Genomic DNA, 23,763 nt, shown 5'->3' with positions numbered 1-23,763 from the left:
ACACACATACACACACACACAGACACACACAGACACACACACAGACACACACAGACACACACACAGACACACACTCACAGACACACACTCACAGACACACACTCACAGACACACACTCACAGACACACTTACAGACACACACTCACAGACACACAGACAGACACACAGACACACACAGACACACACTCACAGACACACACACACACAGACACACACACACACAGACACACACACAGACACACACTCACACACAGACACACACACACACAGACACACACACAGACACACACACACACAGATACACACACACACAGACACACACACACACAGACACACACACACAGACACACACACAGACACACACAGACATACCCACACAGGCGCCCGCACGCCTCACCTGCTTTGCTCGTGTGGGTTGTTGTGTTCAAAGGTCAAAGACAGAGCGACGTGAACCCGCCCACTCACGCAAGCTACACACACAGACACACACAGACACACACAGACACACACAGACACACACAGACACACACAGACACACACAGACACACACAGACACACACAGACACACACAGACACACACAGACACACACAGACACACACAGACACACACAGACACACACAGACACACACAGACACACACAGACACACACAGACACACACAGACACACACAGACACACACAGACACACACAGACACACACAGACACACACAGACACACACACACCATACACACACCATACACACACACTACACACACTACACACACTACACACACACAGACACACACTCACCATACACACACACTACACACACTACACACACACAGACGCACACACACACAGACACACACACACAGACACACAGACACACACACACCATACACACACACTACACACACTACACACACACACACAGACACACACTCACCATACACACACACTACACACACTACACACACACAGACACACACACAGACACACACACAGACACACACACACAGACACACACACACAGACACACACACACCATACACACACACTACACACACTACACACACTACACACACTGCACACACACACAGACACACACACACTACACTACACACACTACACACACACACTACACACACACACACCACACATTACACACACACACTACACACATTACACACACACCACACATTACACACATACACACTACACACCACACATCACACACACACTACACACAAACAATACACACACTACACACATACGCACTACACTCATTACACACTACACACTACACACACATTACACACAATACACACACACAACACACACACCACACTACACACACACTACACTACACACACTACAAACACACACTACACACACACATTACACACACACACTACACATACACACTACACACACCACATTACACATACACACTACACACATTACACACTACACACATTACACACACACACTACACGCATTATACACACACACTACACACATTACACACACACATTACACACATTACACACTGCACACACACTACACACACACACATTACACACTGCACACACACACACGACACACACACACGACACACACACACGACACACACACACGACACACACACACACGACACACACACGACACACACACACACGACACACACACACACGACACACACACACACGACACACACACACACGACACACACACACACGACACACACACGACACACACACGACACACACACGACACACACACGACACACACACACGACACACACACGACACACACACGACACACACACGACACACACACACACGACACACACACACACGACACACACACGACACACACGACACACACGACACACACACGACACACACACACACGACACACACACACACACGACACACACACACGACACACACACACACACGACACACACACACACACGACACACACACACGACACGACACGACACACACGACACGACACACACACGACACACACACACACGACACACACACGACACACACACGACACACACACGACACACACGACACACACACACACGACACACACGACACACACGACACACACGACACACACACGACACACACACACACGACACACACACACACACGACACACACACACACACGACACACACACACACACGACACACACACACGACACACACACACACACACGACACACACACACACACACGACACACACACACACGACACACACACACGACACACACACACGACACACACACACGACACACACACACGACACACACACACGACACACACACACGACACACACACACGACACACACACACGACACACACACACGACACACACACACGACACACACACACGACACACACACACGACACACACACACGACACGACACACACGACACGACACACACACACACGACACACACACACACGACACACACACACACGACACACACACACACGACACACACACACACGACACACACACACACGACACACACACACACGACACACACACACACGACACACACACACACGACACACACACACACACGACACACACACACGACACACACACACGACACACACACACGACACACACACACGACACACACACACGACACACACACACGACACACACACACGACACACACACACGACACACACACACGACACACACACACGACACACACACACGACACACACACACGACACACACACACGACACACACACACGACACACACACACGACACACACACACGACACACACACACGACACACACACACGACACACACACACGACACACACACGACACACACACGACACACACACGACACACACACGACACACACGACACACACGACACACACGACACACGACACACACACGACACACGACACACGACACACGACACACGACACACACACGACACACACACGACACACACACGACACACACACGACACACACACACACGACACACACACGACACACACACGACACACACACACACGACACACACACACACACACATGACACACACACACACACGACACACACACACACACACGACACACACACACGACACACACACACACGACACACACACACACGACACACACACACACGACACACACACACACGACACACACACACACGACACACACACACACACGACACACACACACACGACACACACACACACGACACACACACACCCTACACACACACACCCTACACACACACACTGCACACACACACACACGACACACACACACGACACACACACACACACGACACACACACACACGACACACACACACACGACACACACACACACGACACACACACACACGACACACACACACACGACACACACACACACGACACACACACACACGACACACACACACACGACACACACACACCCTACACACACACACCCTACACACACACACTGCACACACACACACACACTGCACACACACACGACACACACACACACGACACACACGACACACACGACACGACACACACGACACACACAGACACGACACACACACGACACACACACACACACGACACACACACACACGACACACACCCTACACACACACACCCTACACACACACACTGCACACACACACACACGACACACACACACACGACACACACACACGACACACACGACACACACACACACGACACACACACACGACACACACACACGACACACACACACGACACACACACACGACACACACGACACACGACACACATACACGACACACACACACGACACACACACACACGACACACACACACACGACACACACACACACACTGCACACACGACACACACACACGACACACACACACACACGACACACGACACACACGACACACACGACACACACGACACACACGACACACACACACACGACACACACACACACGACACACACACGACACACACACGACACACGACACACACGACACACACGACACACACGACACACACACACACGACACACGACACACACACGACACACGACACACACACGACACACACACGACACACACATGACACACACACGACACACACACGACACACACACGACACACACACGACACACGACACACACACACACGACACACACACACACGACACACACACACACGACACACACACACACACGACACACACACACGACACACACACACACACGACACACACGACACACACACACGACACACACACACGACACACACACACGACACACACACGACACACACACGACACACACACGACACACACACGACACACACGACACACACGACACACACGACACACGACACACACACGACACACGACACACGACACACGACACACGACACACACACGACACACACACGACACACACACGACACACACACGACACACACGACACACACACACACGACACACACACGACACACACACGACACACACACACACGACACACACACACACACACATGACACACACACACGACACACACACACGACACACACACACGACACACACACACGACACACACACACGACACACACACACGACACACACACACGACACACACACACGACACACACACACGACACACACACACGACACACACACACGACACACACACACGACACACACACACGACACACACACGACACACACACGACACACACACGACACACACACGACACACACACGACACACACGACACACACGACACACACGACACACGACACACACACGACACACGACACACGACACACGACACACGACACACACACGACACACACACGACACACACACGACACACACACGACACACACGACACACACACACACGACACACACACGACACACACACGACACACACACACACGACACACACACACACACACATGACACACACACACACACGACACACACACACACACACGACACACACACACGACACACACACACACGACACACACACACACGACACACACACACACGACACACACACACACGACACACACACACACGACACACACACACACACGACACACACACACACGACACACACACACACGACACACACACACCCTACACACACACACCCTACACACACACACTGCACACACACACACACGACACACACACACGACACACACACACACACGACACACACACACACGACACACACACACACGACACACACACACACGACACACACACACACGACACACACACACACGACACACACACACACGACACACACACACACGACACACACACACACGACACACACACACCCTACACACACACACCCTACACACACACACTGCACACACACACACACACTGCACACACACACGACACACACACACACGACACACACGACACACACGACACGACACACACGACACACACAGACACGACACACACACGACACACACACACACACGACACACACACACACGACACACACCCTACACACACACACCCTACACACACACACTGCACACACACACACACGACACACACACACACGACACACACACACGACACACACGACACACACACACACGACACACACACACGACACACACACACGACACACACACACGACACACACGACACACGACACACATACACGACACACACACACGACACACACACACACGACACACACACACACGACACACACACACACACTGCACACACGACACACACACACGACACACACACACACACGACACACGACACACACGACACACACGACACACACGACACACACGACACACACACACACGACACACACACACACGACACACACACGACACACACACGACACACGACACACACGACACACACGACACACACGACACACACACACACGACACACGACACACACACGACACACGACACACACACGACACACACACGACACACACATGACACACACACGACACACACACGACACACACACGACACACACACGACACACGACACACACACACACGACACACACACACACGACACACACACACACGACACACACACACACACGACACACACACACACACGACACACACACACGACACACACACACACACGACACACACGACACACACACACACACGACACACACACACACGACACACACACACACGACACACACACACACGACACACACACACACACACGACACACACACACACGACACACACACACACGACACACACACACCCTACACACACACACTGCACACACACACACACACGACACACACACACGACACACACACACACACGACACACACACACACGACACACACACACACGACACACACACACACACGACACACACACACGACACACACACACCCTACACACACACACCCTACACACACACACTGCACACACACACACACACTGCACACACACACGACACACACACACACGACACACACGACACACACACACACGACACACACGACACGACACACACGACACACACAGACACGACACACACACACACACGACACACACACACACGACACACACCCTACACACACACACCCTACACACACACACTGCACACACACACACACACACTGCACACACACACGACACACACACACACGACACACACACACGACACACACACACACGACACACACACACGACACACACACACGACACACACACACGACACACACACACGACACACACACACGACACACGACACACACACACGACACACACACACACGACACACACACGACACACACACGACACACACACACACGACACACACACACACGACACACACACACACGACACACACACACACACTGCACACACACACACGACACACACACACACACGACACACACACACACGACACACACACACACGACACACACACACACGACACACACACACACACTGCACACACACACACCCTACACACACACACACCCTACACACACACACTGCACACACACACACTGCACACACACTACTGGTTCAACCCACCCGCGTCTGCAACATGGCTTCATCCCAGAGGTCGCAATCGGGTACCCGGCCGGGTACGGGTAGCCGGGTAGCCGGGTATCGGGTACGGGTACCCGTTTGTGACCCTGGTGCGGCCGGGTACGGGTAAGGAATCAAAACCCGTTTGCGAGCTCTGGGGAGCAGACAAACCGGTCAGAAAACTTGATTCAAAATAATAAATAAATAATATTCTCCACCAATTCGAGTGAGCCGAAGCATCGCTCTTGCGATCAACATGAGATTTATTTAACCAGTGGCAAAATATAGTAGTAGGTTTTTACCATTTTAAACTGGTACAAAACTGACACCTTTATTCAAGGCATCATGTTTGCAATAACCACAACACAAGCAGTCAAAAAAGCAAACAAAAAGAAGCAACTCTGATGATGATAACGGTATGCACTGTCCTTGAAGTTGATTTTGTCCACACCCGAGACAGCTTTCTTTAGAGCCTAGTCTCCATTGGTGTTGGACCAGATGACACCAGACTACTTTGTGTTGTGGTTATTGCCAACATGATGCCTTGAATAAAGGTGTCAGTTTTGTACCAGTTTTAAAGGGTAAAAACCTTGTAAAGAATATTATGTAGGAGGAAAAGTTAACTAAATTCGCATTTATTTTCCCAGATGTCTAAGGCCCACTACAGACCCACAGATACCCACAGAGACCCATACTCATGCAGACCCACAGAGACCCATAGAGACCCATACTCATAGAGACCCACAGAGACCCATAGAGACCCATATTCATAGAGACCCACAGAGACCCATATTCATAGAGACCCACAGAGACACATACTCATGCAGACCCACAGAGACCCATAGAGACCCATATTCATAGAGACCCACAGAGACCCATACTCATAGAGACCCACAGAGACCCACAGAGAACCATACTCATGCAGACCCACAAAGACCCATAGAGACCCATACTCATAGAGACCCACAGAGACCCATACTCATAGAGACCCACAGAGACCCACAGAGACACATACTCATGCAGACCCACAGAGACCCATAGAGACTCATACTCATAGAGACCCACAGAGACACATACTCATAGAGACCCACAGAGACCCATAGAGACCCATACTCATAGAGACCCACAGAGACACATACTAAAACTAAACTCAGATTGTAAATGTCGTGGGTTGGCTCTCCAACACATCGGTGTGACTGTACTAGTATACTACACTATACACTACACTATACACTACTACACTACACACTACACACTAGTGCTGTACTAGTATACTACACTATACACTACACTTTACACTACACTACACACTAGTGCTGTACTAGTACACTATACACTACACTACACACTATACACTACTACACTACACTATACACTACACACTAGTGCTGTACTAGTATACTACACTATACACTACACTATACACTACTACACTACACTTTACACTACACTATACACTACTACACTACACTTTACACTACATTATACACTACACTATACACTACTACACTACACTTTACACTGCACTATACACTACACACTAGTGCTGTACTAGTGTTGAGGAGTTCCAGGCGACTTGGAGACGGAGGCGAAGGTCAAGGGTTTAGCTCTGTAGGTTTATTGAGGCTATTGGCAGTAACACGAGGGGGGTGTAACGACTTCCCAGGGGATAGTGGCACCACACGGAGCCCTTTCACACGACTCTACTATGTCTGGTCCATTTTGACTGCTTGTGTTGTGGTTATTGCAAACATGATGCCTTGTATAAAGGTGTCAGTTTGTGTACCAGTAAGAAAGGGTAAAAACCTACTGTTATATTTTGCCACTGCTAAAAGAGATGTCTCATAGTTATTCTTTGGTTCTTTCGGTAAAGTCACGTATAACGATACAATAATAAATTAAATAATAGCATACTACGACGTTTCGATTGCAACACAAGCAATCATCATCAGGTATAAAAGAAATAGCAACAAAAATCTAACCAGAAAACTATAGACAGACATATAAGCAGACAGACATCATAAAGATACACAGAGAGAGAACACGTATCTTTATGATGTCTGTCTGCTTATATGTCTGTCTATAGTTTTCTGGTTAGATTTTTGTTGCTATTTCTTTTATACCTGATGATGATTGCTTGTGTTGCAATCGAAACGGCGTAGTATGCTATTATTTAATTTATTGCTTTATCTTTATACGTCACTTTACCGAAAGAACCAAAGAATAATTCCTGCAGTCACGAAAGCTTCAAATCGAGATTGAACTAAACTATGTTTATTTTTCGATGTAAAGCTTCTTTCGTGACTGCAGGGATTGATCTTCTTGGTTCTTTCGGTAAAGTCATCACGTAGAAGGGAAATAATAAAATAATAAAAATAAAACATAATAAAATACAATTCTCACTAGTGAGAAATAATAAAATAATAAATAATTAAACATAATAAAACAATTCTCACTAGTGAGAAATAATAAAATAATAATAATGAAACATAATAAAATACAATTCTCACGACGTTTCGGCCACAACGCAAGCAGCCGTCCTCAGGTGAAGAACAGGTCTGTCGGAAAGACAGCGTCTGAATGACACACCACCAGGCTTGGCAGCGTATATTTAAGCTGCTGGGTTAGAGGAGGAAGGGCGCCTTGACTAATGAATTTGCAAATCAACAGAGGAATGTAGCATCTGACAGGGTCTGGGATCGAACCCACGACCTCCTGTAGACCAGGCGAGGTAGTCAACATCTCACAGGGTCTGGGATCGAACCCACGACCTCCTGTAGACCAGGCGAGGTAGTCAACATCTCACAGGGTCCGGGATCGAACCCACGTCACCAAAGCATTCCACGTTGCTGGCAGATGTACGTCGCTGATAGGATCCTGGGCACCGCGTTGAGGTTGGAAAAAGAAAACGCGTTGAGGGTGGAGGAGAGTTGGGGAGTTCGTGGGTCCACGGGAAGTCGGCCAGGAGATTCGGGGAACATTTGAACGGTCAGTTGGTGACATACGGAGAGAGACACACAGAGAGACAGAGAGAGAGACACAGAGATAGACAAATAGAGATAGACAAACAGAGAGAGAGAGACAGAAAGAGAGAGACCGAGAGAGAGACAGAGAGAGACACTGAGAGCGAGACAGAGATAGACTGATAGAGAGACAGAGAGAGACAGAGAGATACACAGAGAGAGACACCGAGAGAGATACCGAGAGAGACACCGAGAGAGACACGCGCAGAGAGACACACGCAGAAAGACACACAGAGAGACACGCAGAGAGACACACAGAGAGAGACACCGAGAGAGACACAGAGAGAGAGACACACGCAGAGACACACAGAGAGAGACACGCAGAAAGACACACAGAGAGAGACACCGAGAGACACCGAAAGAGACACAGAGAGAGACACACGCAGAGACACACAGAGAGAGACACCGAGAGAGACACAGAGAGAGAGAGAGACACACGCAGAGACACACACAGAGAGAGACACAGAGACACACACAGAGAGAGACACAGAGAGACACACAGAGAGAGACACACACAGAGACACACAGAGAGAGACACACGCAGAGACACACAGAGAAAGACACCGAGAGACACACAGAGAGAGACACAGAGAGACACACAGAGAGAGACACACGCAGAGACACACACAGAGAGAGACAGCCCAAGGTGAGTATCGTTTATAATTCTCTTACACCAGGAGAGTCACATTCTTGTTTAACACGCAACAGCCTCTCGCAACCAATATCATCCATAATAGAGGGAGTTCGTTTGGGTGTTGGATCGCGTGAATGTGTGAATGTTGTGTCGTGAAACCCGCCACCACCCGACACAGCCAACTCGTAAGGGGTTGTCACGTAAACAAAATGTGCCAATTCGTCACTAGTACAGCACTAGTGTGTCGTGTAGTGTATAGTGTAGTGTATAGTGTAGTAGTGTATAGTGTAGTGTATAGTGGTGTAGTGTATAGTGTAGTGTATAGTAGTGTAGTGTATAGTGTAGTGTATAGTAGTGTAGTGTATAGTGTAGTGTATAGTGTAGTGTATAGTGGAGTGTGTAGTAGTGTATAGTGTAGTAGTGTATAGTGTAGTGTATAGTGGTGTAGTGTATAGTGTAGTGTATAGTGTAGTGTATAGTGGAGTGTGTAGTAGGGTATCGTGTAGTGTATAGTGTAGTGTATAGTGTAGTGTATAGTAGTGTATAGTGTAGTGTATAGTCGTGTAGTGTATAGTGTAGTGTATAGTAGTGTAGTGTATAGTGTAGCGTATAGCAGTGTAGTGTATAGTAGTGTAGTGTATAGTAGTGTAGTGTATAGTAATGTAGTGTATAGTAGTGTAGTGTATACTGTAGTGTATAATAGTGTTGTGTATAGTAGTATTGTGTATAGTGTAGCGTATAGCAGTGGAGTGTATAGTAGTGTAGTGTATAGTAGTGTAGTGTATAGTAGTATAGTATATAGTAGTGTAGTGTATAGTAGTGTAGTGTATAGTAGTGTAGTATATAGAAGTGTAGTGTATAGTAGTATAGTATATAGTAGTGTAGTGTATAGTGTAGTATACTAGTACAGCACACCAGTGGTTGTGTTGGAGAGCCAAGCCAGTGTGGGTGGCAGTGTTGAGTCTATGGGTGACAGTGTTGAGTCTATGGGTGGCAGTGTTGAGTCTATGGGTAACAGTGTTGAGTCTATGGGTGGCAGTGTTGAGTCTATGGGTGGCAGTGTTGAGTCTATGGGTGGCAGTGTTGAGTCTATGGGTGACAGTGTTGAGTCTATGGGTGGCAGTGTTGAGTCTATGGGTGGCAGTGTTGAGTCTATGGGTGGCAGTGTTGAGTCTATGGGTGGCAGTGTTGAGTCTATGGGTGGCAGTGTTGAGTCTATGGGTGACAGTGTTGAGTCTATGGGTGGCAGTGTTGAGTCTATGGGTGGCAGTGTTGAGTCTATGGGTGACAGTGTTGAGTCTATGGGTGACAGTGTTGAGTCTATGGGTGACAGTGTTGAGTCTATGGGTGGCAGTGTTGAGTCTATGGGTGGCAGTGTTGAGTCTATGGGTGACAGTGTTGAGTCTATGGGTGGCAGTGTTGAGTCTATGGGTGGCAGTGTTGAGTCTATGGGTGACAGTGTTGAGTCTATGGGTGGCAGTGTTGAGTCTATGGGTGGCAGTGTTGAGTCTATGGGTGGCAGTGTTGAGTCTATGGGTGGCAGTGTTGAGTCTATGGGGGGCAGTGTTGAGTCTATGGGTGGCAGTGTTGAGTCTATGGGTGGCAGTGTTGAGTCTATGGGTGACAGTGTTGAGTCTATGGGTGGCAGTGTTGAGTCTATGGGTGGCAGTGTTGAGTCTATGGGTGACAGTGTTGAGTCTATGGGTGACAGTGTTGAGTCTATGGGTGACAGTGTTGAGTCTATGGGTGGCAGTGTTGAGTCTATGGGTGGCAGTGTTGAGTCTATGGGTGACAGTGTTGAGTCTATGGGTGGCAGTGTTGAGTCTATGGGTGGCAGTGTTGAGTCTATGGGTGACAGTGTTGAGTCTATGGGTGGCAGTGTTGAGTCTATGGGTGGCAGTGTTGAGTCTATGGGTGGCAGTGTTGAGTCTATGGGTGGCAGTGTTGAGTCTATGGGGGGCAGTGTTGAGTCTATGGGTGGCAGTGTTGAGTCTATGGGTGGCAGTGTTGAGTCTATGGGTGGCAGTGTTGAGTCTATGGGTGGCAGTGTTGAGTCTATGGGTGGCAGTGTTGAGTCTATGCGCTGTGATGAATGTAGAGTGATGGATGTTGCCAACTCCGTAGGCTCGCCACGATGCACCACCTCAAGGCTCTCCTCCTCCTCGCCGGCGTCTCTCGCGTGATCCATGGAGGTGAGGAACCCACAAAGTGAGAGTGAGTGAGTGGGTGAGTGGGTGAGTGAGTGAGAGTGAGAGTGAGTGGGTGAGTGAGAGTGGGAGTGAGAGTGAGTGAGTGGGTGAGTGAGTGTGTGAGTGAGAGTGTGAGTGATTGAATGTGTGAGTGAGTGAGTGTGTGAGTGTGTGAGTGAGTGTGTGAGTGAGTGTGTGAGTGAGTGTGTGTGTGAGTGAGTGTGTGTGTGAGTATGTGAGTGAGAGTGTGAGTGAGTGAGTGTGTGAGTGAGTGTGTGAGTGAGTGTGTGAGTGAGTGTGTGATTGAGTGAGTGTGTGAGTTAGAGTGTGAGTGAGTGTGAGAGTGTGTGTGTGTGTGAGTGTGTGTGTGAGAGTGTGTGTGAGTGTGAGAGTGAGTTAGTGTGTGAGTGGGTGAGTGAGTGAGAGTGTGAGTGAGAGTGTGAGTGAGTAAGAGTGTGAGTGGTTGTGTGAGAGTGTGAGTTAGTGAGAGTGTGTGAGTGAGTGAGTGTGTGAGTGAGTGAGTGAGAGTGTGAGTGTGTGAGTGTGAGTGAGTAAGAGTGTGAGTGGTTGTGTGAGAGTGTGAGTTAGTGAGAGTGTGTGAGTGAGTGAGTGTGTGAGTGAGTGTGTGTGTGAGTGAGTGAGAGTGTGAGTGAGTAAGAGTGTGAGTGGTTTTGTGAGAGTGTGAGTTAGTGAGAGTGTGTGTGAGTGTGTGTGTGAGTGAGTGAGAGTGAGTGTGAGTGAGTGAATGTGTGAGTGTGTGAGTGAGTGTGTGAGTGAGTGAATGAGTGAGAGTGTGAGTGTGTGTGTGAGTGAGTGAGAGTGAGTGTGAGTGAGTGAGTGAGTGTGTGGGTGAATGAGTGGGTGAGTGAGTGGGTGAGTGAGTGTGTGAGTGAGTGTGTGAGTGTGTGAATGAGTGAGTGTGTGAATGAGTGAGTGAGTGTGTGTGTGAGTGTGTGAGCCTCCCAGACCCTGACGATGCCTCCTGCTGTACATTTCGAGTCTGCGTCTCTCTCCCCGCGCGTCTACGAGATGTTAACTCCCTCGCCGGCTACACAGGTGGTCGCGGGTTCGTTCTGCAATCCCAGCCGTGCCTCTTGTGGCCTGTCCCGCAGCTCACAAGGCCCCCTACCGACTGGTGACCGCTACTGCGGGTGATGACGTGAGGCTGCACTGCGCGACCAGCGGCAACATCAGCAGCCTGCGCTGGAGACACGGAGACTCGCCCGCGTCGACAACGGTGAGCTGATGATGGCGATGATGAACGCGTGTAGTGTGTAGTGTAGTGTATAGTGTAGTGTATAGTGTAGTGTATAGTGTAGTAGTGTATAGTGTAGTGTATAGTGTAGTGTGTAGTGTAGTGTGTAGTGTAGTAGTGTATAGTGTAGTGTATAGTGTAGTGTATAGTGTAGTAGTGTATAGTGTAGTGTATAGTGTAGTGTGTAGTGTAGTGTATAGTGTAGTAGTGTATAGTGTAGTGTGTAGTGTAGTGTATAGTGTAGTGTATAGTGTAGTGTATAGTGTTGTAGTGTATAGTGTAGTGTATAGTGTAGTGTATAGTGTAGTGTATAGTGTAGTGTATAGTGTAGTGTATAGTGTAGTAGTGTATAGTGTAGTGTATAGTGTAGTGTATAGTGTGTAGTGTAGTGTATAGTGTAGTGTATAGTGTAGTGTATAGTGTAGTGTATAGTGTAGTGTATAGTGTAGTGTGTAGTGTAGTGTGTAGTGTAGTGTATAGTGTAGTGTATTGTGGTGTAGTGTGTAGTGTAGTGTATAGTGTAGTGTATAGTGTAGTGTGTAGTGTAGTGTATAGTGTAGTGTATAGTGTAGTGTATAGTGTAGTAGTGTATAGTGTAGTGTAAAGTGTAGTAGTGTATAGTGTAGTGTATAGTGTAGTGTATAGTGTAGTAGTGTATAGTGTAGTGTATAGTGTAGTGTATAGTGTAGTGTATAGTGTAGTGTGTAGTGTAGTGTGTAGTGTAGTGTGTAGTGTAGTGTATAGTGTAGTGTATTGTGGTGTAGTGTGTAGTGTAGTGTATAGTGTAGTGTATAGTGTAGTGTATAGTGTAGTGTATAGTGTAGTGTAGTGTATAGTGTAGTGTATAGTGTAGTGTATAGTGGTGTAGTGTATAGTGTAGTGTGTAGTGTAGTGTATAGTAGTGTATAGTGTAGTGTGTAGTGTAGTGTATAGTGTAGTGTATAGTGTAGTGTATAGTGTAGTAGTGTATAGTGTAGTAGTGTATAGTGTAGTGTATAGTGTAGTGTGTAGTGTAGTGTATAGTGTAGTGTATAGTGTAGTGTATAGTGTAGTGTATAGTGTAGTGTATAGTGGTGTAGTGTGTAGTGTAGTGTATAGTAGTGTAGTGTATAGTGTAGTGTATAGTGTAGTGTATAGTGTAGTGTATAGTGGTGTAGTGTATAGTAGTGTAGTGTATAGTGGTGTAGTGTGTAGTGTAGTGGATAGTAGTGTAGTGTATAGTGTAGTGTATAGTGTAGTGTATAGTGTAGTGTATAGTGTAATGTTTAGTGGTGTAGTGTATAGTAGTGCAGTGTATAGTGGTGTAGTGTGTAGTGTAGTGGATAGTAGTGTAGTGTATAGTGTAGTGTATAGTGTAGTGTATAGTGTAATGTTTAGTGGTGTATAGTAGTGTGGTGTATAGTGTAATGTTTAGTGGTGTAGTGTATAGTAGTGTAGTGTATAGTAGTGTGTAGTGTATAGTGTAGTGTATAGTCGTGTAGTGTATAGTGTAATGTTTAATGGTGTAGTGTATAGTAGTGTGGTGTATAGTGTAGTGTAAGTTAGTGTAGTGTATCGTAGTGTAGTGTATAGTGTAATGTTTAGTGGCGTAGTGTATAGTAGTGTGGTGTATAGTGTAATGTTTAGTGGTGTAGTGTATAGTGTTTAGTAGTGTAGTATATAAGTGTATAGTAGTGTAGTATATAGTGTATAGTAGTGTAGTATATAGTGTATAGTAGTGTAGTATATAGTGTATAGTAGTGTAGTATATAAGTGTATAGAAGTGTAGTATATAGTGTATAGTTGTGTAGTAAATAGTGTATAGTAGTGTAGTATATAAGTATATAGAACTGTAGTATATTGTGTATAGTAGTGTAGTATATAGTGTATAGTAGTGTAGTATATAAGTATATAGAAGTGTAGTATATAGTGTATAGTAGTGTAGTATATAGTGTATAGTAGTGTAGTATATAAGTGTATAGTAGTGTAGTATATAGTGTATAGTAGTGTAGTATATAAGTGTATAGAAGTGTAGTATATAGTGTATAGTTGTGTAGTATATAGTGTATAGTAGTGTAGTATATAAGTGTATAGAAGTGTAGTATATAGTGTATAGTTGTGTAGTATATAGTGTATAGTTGTGTAGTATATAGTGTATAGTAGTGTAGTATATAGTGTATAGTAGTGTAGTATATAAGTGTATAGTAGTGTAGTATATAGCTTTAGCAGTGTAGTATAAACCGGATACGCAGAAAATCGAGAGTCTGCTGGAGTTTAAATATACAGGAACTCCTCCACTTACAAACGAGTTATCTTCCAGAGGTCTGTGTTTGTAAGTCCAAGTTTGGTCCTGTCCATTCCCAACGTGATGTACGGCATGTACACTAAACACAAGGAATGGCTTCAAACGTTGAATAATCTCCTGTAGATGTAGATGCCACTGGTTCTTCACTTTCTACAGATGTAGATGCCACTGGTTCTTCACGTTCTACAGATGTATATGCCACTGGTTTTTCACGTTCTGTAGATGTAGATGCCACTGGTTCTTCACTTTCTACAGATGTAGATGCCACTGGTTCTTCACGTTCTACAGATGTAGATGCCACTGGATCTTAACATTCTGTAGATGTAGATGCCACTGGTTCTTCACGTTCTACAGATGTAGATGCCACTGGTTTTTCACGTTCTGTAGATGTAGATGCCACTGGTTCTTCACGTTCTACAGATGTAGATGCCACTGGTTCTTCACGTTCTTCAGATGTAGATGCCACTGGTTCTTCACGTTCTACAGATGTAGATGCCACTGGTTCTTCACGTTCTGTAGATGTAGATGCCACTGGTTCTTCACGTTCTGCAGATGTACAGCGAGGGAAAAAAAGTATTTGATCCCCTGCTGATTCTGTACGTTTGCCCAATGACAAAGAAATGATCAGTCTATAATTGTAATGGTAGGTTTATTTGAACAGTGAGAGACAGAATAACAACAACAAAATCCAGAAAAACGCATATCAAATATGTTATACATTGATTTGCATTTTAATGAGGGAAATAAGTATTTGACCCCTCTGCAAAACATGACTTTGTTCTTGGTGGCAAAACCCTTGTTGGCAATCACAGAGGTCAGACGTGTCTTGTAGTTGGCCACCAGGTTTGCACACATCTCAGGAGGGATTTTGTCCCACTCCTCTTTGCAGATCTTCTCCAAGTCATTCAGGTTTCGTCTTACCGTTGCCATCACTTTGAAAAACTCTGGCACCCCCCCCCCTCTCAGGCTCGGTCCTTTGTTATGTAGCCTAGCCGTAGTGTTAAGCCGCACCTTACCATAATAAAGGCTCAGTCCTTTGTTATGTAGCCTAGCCGTAGTCTCAAGCCGTACCTTACCATAATAATAAAAAAGTGGGCCGTTCCTGGCCCATCCCCCCCCCTCAACCAGTATATATACGGGGTAGTATCTCTTAGAATCTCTCATTTACTTGATACAGCTATCGTGCTGTGACGGTTCCACCTGAAGACGGAATCTTGTGTTGCCTCCGAAACGTCGTGATTTTTATTTTATTTTTATTTTATTTTAATATTTTTTTTACCTACATGGTGACTTTACCGAAAGAACCTAAGAATATGCCGTCGATGTCCCCCGCTGCGCCCCAGATCCTCTTCTGCGGGTGGCAGGGTGGCGTCCCCTCCTGCCACGCGACGCCGCGAGCCTCCGTGACCTTCGCCGGTGACCTGCGACTCGGCGACGGCTCCGTGGTGCTCGAGGCGGTCGCGCTGAGCGCCGGAGGCGTCTACGAGTGCGTCTACGAGAGCACCGTAGAGGCCGGAGGCAGAGCCGTCCGTCGCTACAGATTGTCCGTGTCGGACGAGAGGCAACGTCACGTTCGTGGTGGGTGGGTGGGTTGGGTGGTGGGTGGGTGGGTGGGTGATTGAGTGGGTGGTTGAGTGGGTGGTTGAGTGGGTGGGTGGGTGAGTTAGTGTGTGAGTGGGTGAGTGAGTGACTGAGTGACTGACTGAGTGAGTGAGTGGGTGGGTGGGTGAGTGGGTGGGTGAGCAGGTGGGTGAGTGGGTTGGTGGGTGAGTGTGTGGGTGGGTGATTGAGTGGGTGGGTGAGTGGGTGGATGAGTGGGTGTGTGGGTGGGTTGGTGGATGAGTGGGTGGGTGGGTGGGTGGGTTGGTGGATGAGTGGGTGGGTGAGTGAGTTAGTGTGTGGGTGGGTGAGTGACTGAGTGACTGACTGAGTGAGTTAGTGAGTGGGTGGGTGGGTGACTGAGTGAGTGAGTGGGTGGGTGGGTGGGTCGGTGGTGGGTTGTGGGTGGGGTGTGTGGGTCGGTGGTGGGTGGTGGGTGGGGTTGGTGGGTGTGGTGGGTTGGTGGGTGTGGGTGGTGGGTGGGGTGGGTTGGTGGGTGGCTGGTGGTGGGTGGTAACAACTACAGGGGCATCTCACTCCTCAGTGTGCCGGGAAAGGTCCTGGCAAAGATTATTCAACATCGCCTTGCTAGGCACGCTGAGGAGAGGCTTACGGAGTCCCAATGCGGTTTCAGGAAAGGGAGGTCCTACACAGATGCCATATTTTCTGTCTGTCTGCTACAGCAGAGGTGTAGGGAATTCCAACAAGACCTACATCTCTGCTTTATTGACCTGGTCAAGGCCTATGATACCATCAGTAGCGGGCGTTCGACACTTCACGTGGCCTCAAGGTGCACCTAGCCTGGCACAAGTGTAGTGGTGACGTCACCGCCACTTAGTGGCGAATGGCGGGTGTTGTTGTTGGGGTGGGTGGGGAGGCGAGAGAACTGGCCGTTGTTAGCGCTGAGTATGGTGGTGAAGGGGAGGGGGGGTACTGGGTGGTCTAAAGGTTAGGTCACGTGTTGTTGTTATTGTTGTTGTTATACAGGAAGGTCTAAAGGTCAGGTCACGTGGGGTTGTTGTTGTTGTTGTTGTTATACAGGAAGGTCTAAAGGTCAGGTCACGTGGGGTTGTTGTTGTTGTTGTTATACAGGAAGGTCTAAAGGTCAGGTCACGTGGGGTTGTTGTTATGTACCGGGTGGCCCTGAAGGTCAGGGCCACGAGGTGACCTTCGCGGAGTTTGCGGGTTTTGTTCCCCCAGAAGGGCACCCATCGGTGATGGCCTTTGAAGGGGAGGAGGTGACGCTCGACTGTGATGCTCCGTCTCGGATCGAGACGCTCCGGTGGCGGCACTTTCACCTGCCCGCGGCCGCGGCCATCGCTGCGGCCACCGCTGCGGCCACCGCTCCGGCACATGCGGAGACCGTGAGTGTCGTCGTCGTCGGAGCGGTCCGTTGGTTCGGGGCCGTGGTCGACTTTGTCTCCCCCCCCAGTGCTGGCGATGTTTATTACACCACCACTACAACATGACTACAACACCACCACTACAACACCACAACACCACCACTACTACTACACCACCACTACTACTACTACACCACTACAACACCACAACACCACCACTACTACTACACCACCACTACTACACCACTACACCGCCACTACAACACCACTACTACACCACCACTACTACACCACCACCACTACACCACCACTACACCACCACTACTACACCACCACTACACCACCACTACACCACCACTACACCACCACTATACCACCACTACACCACCACCACAACACTACTACACCACCACTACACCACCACCACAACACCACCACCACAACACCACCACCACCGCCACTACAACACCACCACTACACCACCACCACTACACCATCACTACACCACCACTACACCACCACCACTACACCATCACCACTACACCACCACACCACCATCACCACTACACCACCACCACTACACCACTACACCATCACCACTACACCAACCCCAGCTGCAAGGGATGATGAAATTCTCGCTTACAACTTTCATCAGCTAACTGAGAGCAGGCCACTTTCGGTTTGAATGGGGTCCTGGGTGTACACCCACCACCGGAGTGGAAGAATGGCAGGCGCATCTTACAGATGACAAGTCGATGGTCGGTGGGCAGATCAGCTCCACGGTAGGTCCTGGTGTAAAGGACATCGGCTCGCATCCGCTGGTCCGTCACTATGTAGTCCAGCAGATGTTCGTGCTTGGACCCGGCATCCATCCATGATGTTGTGTGGATGCGCCGATGCCGGAACAGCGTGTTGGTAATTACAAGCCCATGGGCTGCATAAACATCTAGCAGCCTCCTGCCGTTGTTATTAAGCTGATCTGGCCCATGCCTTCCATTCACTCCAGATCAGGTGCCAGCATCATGACCAACTCGGGCATTGAAGTCACCCAACAAGACGACTCTATCCCGAGGGGCCACTTTAACCAGCACCTGTGACAGGAGGTCGTAGAAGGCATCTGACTCTTCGGCTTTGCCTGCATCCCTCCGCGGATGTTCGTCTTCGGTGGGGGCATAAGTAAACACGACCACCACTCCTCGCCTCCGGTTGATGGGAAGGCGAGCCCAAAGTAGGCTGGGGCTTCCAGCTTCCCACACCTCACCGCCACGCTCCCACGCCCCCTTCATTCTTTTGTTCAGAAGAAGAGCCACACCCTGTTGTTTGGCAGTCTCCTACCCCGAGTGGAGGACTGTCCACCCCTCATGGTGGCAGGAGCCAGAACCGGTCCACCGGACCTCCTGAATGCCACAGAGATCCAGGCGGTACCGGTCCAGCTCCCGACAAAGGAGTGGCAGCCTCTCCTCCGCAGCGAGCGTTCGAACATTCCACGTGGCCATCCGTAGTGGTTTTGTTTCTGGAGGAGCCCCGAGGGTGAAGATTCAATTTCCTGGCTCCGCCAAATGGGGTTTGGCCAGGAGACGTCATAGAAGCCTGTCCCCCCCGGGGCCTCCGGCACAAGCTTATTTGTTACATTTTTATGTTTATATCGTACCTCACACACCACACACACTCACACACTCGCCTGTGCGTGTGTGTCTGTGTGTGTGCGCGTGCGTGTGTGTGCGTGTGTCTGCGCGTGCGTGTGTGTGTGCGTGTGTGCGTGCGCGTGCGTGTTTGTGCGTGTGTGTGCACGTGCGTGTGTGTGCACGTGCGTGTGTGTGCGTGTGTGTGCGCGTGCGTGTGTGTGCGTGTGTGTGTCTGTGTGTGTGCGTGTGTGTCTGTGTGTGTGCGCGTGCGTGTGTGTCTGTGTGTGCGTGTGTATGTGTGCGTGTGCGTGTGCGCGTGCGTGTGTGTCTGTGTGTGCGTGTGTGTATGTGTGCATGTGTGCGCGTGCGTGTGTGTGCGTGTGTGTCTGTGTGTGTGCGTGTGTGTATGTGTGCGTGTGTGCACGTGCGTGTGTGTGCGTGTGTCTGTGCGCGTGCGTGTGTGCGTGTGTGTGTGCGTGTGTCTGTGCGCGTGCGTGTGTCTGTGCGCGTGCGTGTGTGTGCGTGTGTGTCTGTGTGTGTGCGCGTGCATGTGCGTGTGTGCGCGTGCTAGCACAGGTGCTCTACTGCACATCTCGGCCGGTGCCCTCCTGCCTCGCGACGCCCACCAATCCCTTCGCCGTCTTCTCCGGCAACCTGAGCGCAGGACGTGGTTCCATCGTCCTCGCCTCCATTCCGCTGTCCGCCAGCGGCCTCTACCAGTGCCTGCTGGCTACAGGCGGAGCATCGCCGGGTTACCTTGAGTGCAACCATTCAGTGACGGTAATGCGCAAAGGTGACTTTAAGCGATACATTTTGACACCTCGCGCGTTGAGTATTTATCTCTCTCTCTCTCTGTGTGTCTATTACGCTCTCACTCTCTCTATTTTTAAACGCGTGGTTCTTTCGTTTTTTTACACGTCGGCTTAACACTCGGGCAGGCTTTCGAGACCAATGTTGTTGTTGTTCACAGTAAAGTTTTGTTGGGAGGGGTTAGATCGCTGTGAGCATGATTGCTGTGTCGTAAGCCTCCACCACCCGACACAGCCAGTGAGGATTGTCACGTAAACAACGCACCAACTAGTGTATAGTGTAGTGTATAGTAGTGTATAGTGTAGTGTATAGTAGTGTATAGTGTAGAGACCCATAGAAACCTACATAGATCCTGTCTAGCAGCGCGACGTCGAGCGATGACAGAGACGGCAGCGACGACGGCGATGACGAGATGATCCGATTCCCACCAACAGCCTCGAGCTCCGACTATCGGCTCCTTTCGTCCTCACAGCTCCGCCCCTGGCCAAGCCCCCCTTCTCGAACCCACCAGCCGGTTCCAGGGGCTTCCAAATGAGCCCCTCCGTGACTTTTGCCCCAGTTCTTCCATTCTGCTGACAAACCCCGTGCATGCTGTCGCTCACCGGCGTGTGTAGTGTCTGTCACCAGCCGGCGCTACTACACTACAATAGGGTCAAGGGTAGGGGGCGAGTTTAGGAAGAGGGAGGGTGGTTGAGTTTTAAAGATGAGACGTTTAGTAGTAGGTTTTTACCCTTTAAACTGGTACAAAACTGACACCTTTATACAAGGCATCATGTTTGCAATAACCACAACACAAGCAGTCAAAATGCAAACAAAAAGAAACAACTCTGATAATGATAATAATATGCACTGTTGTGTATCAGTTTTGTACCAGTTTAAAGGGTAAAAACCTACTACTATACTTTGCCACTGGTAAAGAAGGTCTCATAGTGATGAGACGTTTGTCACGAAACGATTTTTTTTAAAAGAACCCTTTGCTGTGATTCTCCGCAGAAACCACCGCCCACCTGACCGCTCAGGTTAGCGGCAAGCCTGGCCCCTCTCCATCCAAGCGGTCGTTGTCGTCTCGGCCGCCATTTCACACGCGGCGGCCGCCATTTTACACGCGGCGGCCGCCATTTTACACGCACCGGCCGCCATTTTACACGAGGCGGCCGCCATTTTACACGCGGCGGCCGCCATTTTACACGCGGCGGCCGCCATTTTACACGCACCGGCTGCCATTTTACACGCGGCCATCTTGCGTGGCGACGGCGGTGGCCATTTTCTGCGCAGGGGCTGTGGCCCTGCTGCTGGGAGCAGCCTGCCTGGGACGCCACCTTCGGGAACGAGGGGGGAGGGGCCGGGGTTGGTGGGGAGGGGCGGAGGAAGGGGGAGGGGCAAGTGTCTCTAGACCCGATGGGGGAGGGGTGGAGGGAGAGTCGGGGGAGGGGTGGGCGGAGGGGCGGGTGCCCCTCGCCTAGGCGGGGAGGGGCTTACGTCTCGACGTCACGGCCCCATTGTGACACGAGGGGGGGGGGGGGTACGTTGAGTGGCTCGACGGATCGCGTTGTTGTCATTGTTGTTGCTATTGTTGTTGTTGCTGCTAGCGTTGTTGCTATTGTTGTCACTATTGTTCTTGTTGTCGTTGCCTTCGTTGTTGTTCGTCCAAGCGCCCAGAGCGCAGTGACCGTTCGTCAATGACTCTCGTACGCACGAAACAACGTCACCCACGATCATGAATCACCAACCCCCTGGGACATTACCACGTCGAGTCCAGCGGTCTCCATCCCGACAGCTCGGAGTGATGATTGGATTGAAGACAGCGTCAGAGACGCTGACTTCTCGACAGACCTGTTCTTCACCTGAGGACTGTTACTTGCGTTGTGGCCGAAACGTCGTGAGAATTGTATTTTATTATGTTTT

The 23,763-nt window shown here is 49.3% G+C and overlaps 2 protein-coding genes across 3 annotated transcripts in view; one reads left to right on the top strand and one right to left on the bottom strand.

The window, feature by feature from the left end:
• The window catches only part of LOC144738360 (uncharacterized), a 31,272-nt gene extending 24,002 nt beyond the window's left edge, over positions 1-7,270 (bottom strand). Inside the window, exons 1-2 of one of the 2 annotated variants that reach the window (XM_078621404.1) lie at positions 7,100-7,270; positions 398-470 (exon numbers count right to left, since the gene is read on the bottom strand). The gene's annotated coding sequence lies outside the window, so the exon portion shown is untranslated. Of the gene's footprint in view, positions 1-397; positions 1,593-7,099 lie in introns of those variants that run through there. The other variant, XM_078621403.1, reaches the window with a different exon arrangement.
• Positions 7,271-9,577: 2,307 nt separating this feature from the next.
• LOC144738400 (uncharacterized) lies at positions 9,578-23,527 on the top strand. Its single transcript, XM_078621436.1, has 8 exons — positions 9,578-10,084; positions 12,878-12,945; positions 14,055-14,179; positions 17,825-18,059; positions 19,281-19,444; positions 21,625-21,841; positions 22,852-23,205; positions 23,511-23,527. The coding sequence occupies exons 2-8, from the start codon at positions 12,888-12,890 to the stop codon at positions 23,525-23,527; spliced, it is 1,170 nt and encodes a 389-aa protein (XP_078477562.1). The 5' UTR covers positions 9,578-10,084; positions 12,878-12,887.
• The last annotated feature ends 236 nt before the right edge of the window (positions 23,528-23,763 follow it).

Source organism: Lampetra planeri, chromosome 82 (assembly GCF_965212315.1).
Source record: "Lampetra planeri chromosome 82, kcLamPlan1.2.h2, whole genome shotgun sequence".
In the NCBI taxonomy this organism is placed as follows: domain Eukaryota; kingdom Metazoa; phylum Chordata; class Hyperoartia; order Petromyzontiformes; family Petromyzontidae; genus Lampetra; species Lampetra planeri.
The sequence above is the reverse complement of the archived record's forward strand: the minus strand, read 5'-3'. Positions and strand labels throughout refer to the sequence as shown.

Excerpts from the sequence above, each read along its gene's own strand:
- LOC144738400 (XM_078621436.1), top strand. The coding sequence starts at position 12,888 with ATGCACCACCTCAAGGCTCTCCTCCTCCTCGCCGGCGTCTCTCGCGTG. Across the intron at positions 18,060-19,280 it reads GAGGCAACGTCACGTTCGTG|AAGGGCACCCATCGGTGATG; the intron begins GTGGGTGGGTGG and ends TTGTTCCCCCAG. Across the intron at positions 19,445-21,624 it reads CTCCGGCACATGCGGAGACC|GTGCTCTACTGCACATCTCG; the intron begins GTGAGTGTCGTC and ends GTGCTAGCACAG.